General features: G+C 34.6%; 1 protein-coding gene across 1 annotated transcript; it reads left to right on the top strand.

Annotated features, from left to right (window-relative positions):
• The first annotated feature begins 2,907 nt into the window (after positions 1-2,907).
• LOC120776485 (peptidoglycan-recognition protein LC-like) lies at positions 2,908-5,455 on the top strand. Its single transcript, XM_040107167.1, has 6 exons — positions 2,908-3,051; positions 3,137-3,344; positions 3,401-3,889; positions 4,083-4,286; positions 4,740-4,891; positions 4,988-5,455. Exons 3-6 carry the CDS (start codon positions 3,544-3,546, stop codon positions 5,378-5,380), a joined length of 1,095 nt encoding a protein of 364 aa, XP_039963101.1. The 5' UTR covers positions 2,908-3,051; positions 3,137-3,344; positions 3,401-3,543; the 3' UTR covers positions 5,381-5,455.
• The last annotated feature ends 858 nt before the right edge of the window (positions 5,456-6,313 follow it).

The following is a 6,313-nucleotide window of genomic DNA, read 5'->3' as shown; positions in this document are numbered from 1 at the left end:
AATCTCATTTTGATTTGGTAGAAGCTTTCATACTTTGGAGCGCCCGATTTTATAGATCATTGCAATCTAAAGAAATGTTTATGAAATTTCTCAAATTTTGTCATAATAGTTACAATCATTTTTTCTAGTCAAAAATAAAGCATTTAAAAGATTTTTTATTGCAAAATTTATAATTATAATATTGTGAAGTGGTGGTAACTTATAATATTTGCAAGAAATGTTTATGTTCAAAAACTAACATAGAAACATAAAACTTAAGCACATTTTTTTAAATAAATCCCCTGGATTGTCCTGCTTGCTTTCAACATTTCATTGAGAAAACACGAGCAATGGAGAAAAAGATCTCCCGTGTTGTTCAATTGAAATCATTTTGAGGCAGAGTTGAAATATCATTTTGTAATTCTCATAAAAATATATAGTTTGTGATATTTGAAATAGTTTTTAATGTCAATTTTGCAAATCTTAAAATTGTAATTATTATCAGTGACGAACAACAATAACAATTAATATAAGCAATTCATTCATAATGAAATAGTGACTAAATGAATTCTTTAACATCATTAAAGATTAATAAAAAGAAACATCAACTGCATTTCAACCGTTGTTTTTATATTTCAGTTGAAGTTTCGACAAATTCAAATAGTTTGTACACATCAGTCCTATATGTATGGGAAAGGCAAGTACTGCACAGTTGTTCAGAAAAGCAAAAAATTAATTGTTAATTAAAAAGTCTAATATATACTACCAAAACCTCGAATCTAGTTGTTCTCTCTTTAATTAATTAAAATAATTACCATATATGTACATAGATATACCATACTATATTATGAAATTGAAAAGTTTAAAAAGATAATTTAAAAGTATACTGGAATCATATTGAAAGGTGAATTTCTAATTTATACTTCGCTTGTTTTTCAAATCAGTACATTTTTTTTCTGTAAGTTGGTAGTACTGTTAGTGTCATCTATGCTAAGTTTTACGTCACAATATTCCTTAGTATTTGAGATACACATCGTTTTGTAAGGCTCTAAAAGTTGAATTTATTCGACAAAAAATTGCGATAATGCACCATCTCATACTGTGCTGTGATGACTGAAAAATTCATTGGAACAATACCGTTTTCTCAATGTTTGCTTAAATTTAAACAAATTTCTTTACAGGGAGAAGGAGTCTTGGTTAACTTAATGAGTATTTAACTGACTGCTGACCTGCCATTGAAAAAACAGACCTTACTCTTCAGTCCTTTATTTGGTACAACCATTAATCATGAGCATACACATTTTTCAAAAGTACAATTGCATTTCTCGAATATTTTCTGTCTCTTTATTTCATTTAAATTAACTCATTTAAGACTCAATGTTGCATGCAATTCCCATGAGTTAAATTTTTTCTTTGCGGAAATAAATATTGCATTCTGTGCGTATACATTCATACATACCATATAACATATATGTATGAGCATCTGAATAAATGTCTCATAAAATTAGACGAAAGCACAGCATAAAAGCATATACATTTAGATAAACAAATATAACGGGTGATCAAAGTAGAGCTACTTTATTCAATAGCCTTTTTTGACAGATCATGCGTGACTCGTGTCAACCTATCAAGTTATTTTTGTTCAGTATTGTTTGGCATTTCATCATGGAAAGATTAACTTGTGGCTAACATAATCGGCCTACTGAGAGTACTATTCGCAGTACCATCACACGTTTTGAGACCCAGCATTCATTATTGGATAATATTCGATCGAATAAACCACGTTCAGCACGCAGTGAAGAAATATTGAGTATACCCGAACGCCGTGGAGAGTCGATTTGGCGCCGTTCGCAGCAACCCGGATTAACGTATGGAACGATTTGGCGCAAAAACTGAACCATGATAACCTACTATTTGATGCCTTAAATTGCAGCTCACGATCGCGGAGACACTTGGTTTAAACAAGACGGCGGCACTTCTCACACATCGCATCAATCAAACAATTTATTGAGAGAACACTTCGGTGAGCAGATAATTTCACGTTTTGGGTCGGTCGAAATGGCCGAAGTAGTCATCGAAAGTTGGACTCAACGGATGGACCATCTCAGACGTAGACGCGGTCGACATTTGAAAGTGATAAAATAAATGTCAAAAAATATTTTTCAAATGATAATAAACATTCCTCGATCAATTTGAAGTGATGGCGTTTTTTCTTTAAAAAGTTAAAAACCTCGAAACTGATCACCCTTTAGTAGGTATCCAATATATATCTATCTGTTCATACCAGCCATATACAAACACTTATTATTTATACCATATATACTTGTGGTATTCCAGTTCACACATCTTATGCACGGAATACTCAGTGAATTCAAGCTTTCATATGTACAGTCCAGAATAAAATAATGCACACAATCGTTTTTTCTTACAATTCCTTATTGGTCGTGAACCTCTGAATAAAATTTAAAATCGTATTAAAATCATGTTAAACAGAAATTGCCGGCAGCCACGGGAAACCCCCCGATTTGTGATCAAATATTAAATTACCTCTATAAAAAATTCTGAAACTAGGGAAATTGTGGAGTTAGTTTTTGGCATGTACTCATTACTTCATACGTCGACTGCCTTGAAAAGGATCTGATAAATCATTCTCAGCCAATAGAATGCATCCAAGGGTGTAAAGCTATTGAACATAACTTTGCAATCCTTGCAGGGTTCGCAAGGAGAAATCACAATCTCAAATCTGCGACTATAAACAATTGGAAAGTTAACGCTTTATAAAGCACACAACTGTAGCAGTAAGATGATATGTGTGCAATTCCTTTCTATTTGCCAATCATCAGTTTCCACCTATAATTGTTATTAATTATTCAATATGCTCCATTATAGAATATGCACAGATCAAATAGTATTTCATTGTTCTCCAGACGTTGCACATCTCCAAAGACAGCATCGCTTTAGAGGACTGTTCTCACTCACTATGCTTTTCAAGGATTATAAGCTTCTTGTCATTAGCGTCAATATCTTGGTGATCGGATTCATAATATACACAATAATCGCCATCAGTTAAATGTAATCGCAAAAACATATATCGTATAAATAAATTCACTTATTGTGCATTACAAAAACTTAGTGGATTGCCGTATTTATTTTACAGCAATGGGGACTGGGCCAGAAAACAACAAAGCCAGATAGTGAACTATTACTAACTGAAGTGCTACCATGTAAGTTTCTTACTCTTATTCTACGAAGTAGGGAAAGGCAAAGGAGTCGCTATAATGGACCTATTTTTGCTAAGTATCAAAAAATGTTAGCATACTTATATAGTACAGCATAGTACATATGATACTTGCCGATCATAATAAGTACGTAGTTTGTAATCTTGCGAAAATTACGTACATGCATTCGTGCATTTCCACAGAAGATGTTTCTGTTTCTGAAGCTAAAGTGCACGAATTAGCGATTGCAGGGGAATTTTCGTTTGGGAGATAAGCGTTTAACTTGGAACTATGTACTTTCTTTCTAATATGTCACATTGCATTCAATATTTAAACATCGAGAAGAATGGATCGCAAGGTATTGTATATTTGTCGGGACTGCAATGCATCGATCTACCTATATTCACTTGCTAAGGATCGTGTATACCAGAGTCCTTCTTTCGGCGAGTACCACAAATATTGCACCAACTCAAAGAATCCATGGGAGCGATCCTGTAAAAATGCTATTTGGGTGTGTGAAAATTCCTATCATTCAACCGCTGAAAGTGTTAATCATGAAAATAATGATTGCAAGTCCAAATCGAAATCACCGAATCAAATTGAAACAAGATACACCAATTTGCTTGACTTAGAGAAGCGTAAAGAGGCACTAGAGACGCATCTCAAAACATGTCCGGATTTGGTACAAAGAGGTGAGCAAAATGTATTAACCCAAAACAATTCTCCTTAAAAATGGCGGTTTTAGACTTATAGCCTCTTAAGCTAAGTTGTGCAGAATGATCCGTAGAACATTTCTTGTGTACCTTCAAATCGTCCCACTATAAAAAGAATTGTATGTCGAGTTCTGAGACTATAACAGTATTTTCGATTTTTGCCCCGTTCCAGCCACTGTCGCAGAAGCCAACATTTCTGCCACGAAATACAAAGCAGCGCATGCATCCATGCTTAATCGGCGAGTGATCATACCTATTGCAGCTCTAGTTTTGTCAATAATATTAATCGGACTGCTGTTGTTAACTGAAGGAAGGACTGGATTTTTCAACACAAACCAGGGGTCATTGCAAATGCTTCCAGTAAATTCTAACCTGGGTATTAACACACAAACATACCACATACTAACGCAAACATATTTAAAAAGTCATTGCCTCCGGTTGTAAGCTTTTAGTTTAATTGTCCGTTAATGTACGAAAATTCTTAAAACTAAGAATAATTTGCATAAAATCCGTCTACCCCACATATCTTTATATAAAAAAATCGGTATTTGAGTGGAAAGCTATGATTCCTATTCAAAGAAGTTTTTAAATCATTACAAATTAAGTTCCTGAGGCTGGTACAACAAAGGCACACACTATAGGCTTGAAGAAATTCGTAATACTATCATTTCATTTCATTCTAATTACTTTTTCTCCCTTACTTTAACATAGCGCGCCTTTGCAAGGAAAACAAATCATTGAATTTCTAACCGACTATGAACTCATCAATAAAAATTTAAAAAAATAACTCATTGAATCTCCTAACACGATTTGTGCCTATATTTTGCAGCGGATGATAACGTGGGAGGTGGCAAGATATTGCGAATTGTTCCACGTGATGCCTGGTTAGCCCATCCATCTTCAAGTGATCCGTTACCTTTAGCGACGCCCGTCAAAAAAGTCATTGTCCTACCTACGCGCACTGATGATTGCGAAACTCAGGTGAGGTGGCAATAATACAAGAAAACAAACAATTTGGTATATGTATATAATGACAGATGAATTCATTGTTTAACAATTTCAAACTCTTCCTTCTAGGCCATGTGCGTTTACCGGGTGCGCATGACACAAACTCTAAACATCGAATCTCAAAATCACGATGATATTATCTACAACTTTCTAATCGGCGGCGATGGCAATGTCTATGAAGGTCGTGGATGGGATGCGATCGGTGCGCATTTGCGCGGCTTCAATTCGGATAGTATTAGTTTTGCCTACATTGGTACCTTTAAAAAGCAGAAACCTTCGGAAAAGCAAATGGACGTCACCAAATTGCTGCTTGACGAAGGTGTGCGACTTGGTAAACTCTCACAAGATTACAAGATATATGGAGCATATATGTTGGATCCGACTTCGACGGATGTTCAGTCAGATGAGTTGTACAACAGCTTCAAGGGTTGGCCACATTGGTCTGAATACATAGCTCAGTAAGACACAATATATGTGTACATATGTTGTATATATGTATGTGTCATTGGAATCTAAACAAATGTTTATAATATTTTTATGAAATTTCTCAAGTTTTGTCCTAATAATAATATATAAAGTGTGTTTCTAAAGTAATTTTCATATTTGTACATTAGTAAATATATAAATAATCAATTGTGAATGTTAGCTTTTAAGTCAGTTTTAACAATTTAAAGAAGAGCTCGTCCGAATTAGCAAGCTCATTTTGATTTGGTAGAAGCTTTTATACTTTGGAGCGTATTTGTACCGAAATCGCCCGTTTTTATAGATCGTTGCAATCTAAACAAATGTTTATAATATAAATATTTCTAATCGCAGTTTCTCTAAAATTTTTACATAATAATAAAAACCATTTTTTTAGTCAAAAATAAAGGCTTTTAAACAAAAGATGTTTTACTAAATTTATAATTATATTGTAAAGTGTTGGTAACTTATAATATTTGTATAAAATGTTGATGTTAAGAAATGTGCATAGAAACATAAAACTTAAGCATATTTTTTAAAATAAATCCCCTGGATTGTAGTTTTTGTTTTCAACATTTCATTGGGAAAACACGAGCAATGGAGGAATAGCTCTCTCGAGTTTTAAAATACAGGGTTCGTCCGAAAAGTAATAAGACTTATTTTCTTCCGCCGCGACTGTACTTTGAAGCATACGCGCAGTGACTGGATTCGGTAGAGGGCGTTCCTAGCGAACGAACAAGCGGCTGGAGAGTCAGGACAAACATTTTCGCGCGACGTGTTTCTGTGAGTGGTGCAAACCGAAAATTCAGCGTTCGTTCGTTCAGAGCAGAGGTACGCGATTAATTCTGTGTTTCAATGGCACCAGGCCTTTTTGGAGGGCCGAGAAGAGGTCGCTGATGAATACCGTGCTGGGAGACCTGCGACTTCGACAAA

This window comes from Bactrocera tryoni, chromosome 5, assembly GCF_016617805.1.
Source record: "Bactrocera tryoni isolate S06 chromosome 5, CSIRO_BtryS06_freeze2, whole genome shotgun sequence".
In the NCBI taxonomy this organism is placed as follows: Eukaryota; Metazoa; Arthropoda; class Insecta; order Diptera; family Tephritidae; genus Bactrocera; species Bactrocera tryoni.
The sequence above is the reverse complement of the archived record's forward strand: the minus strand, read 5'-3'. Positions and strand labels throughout refer to the sequence as shown.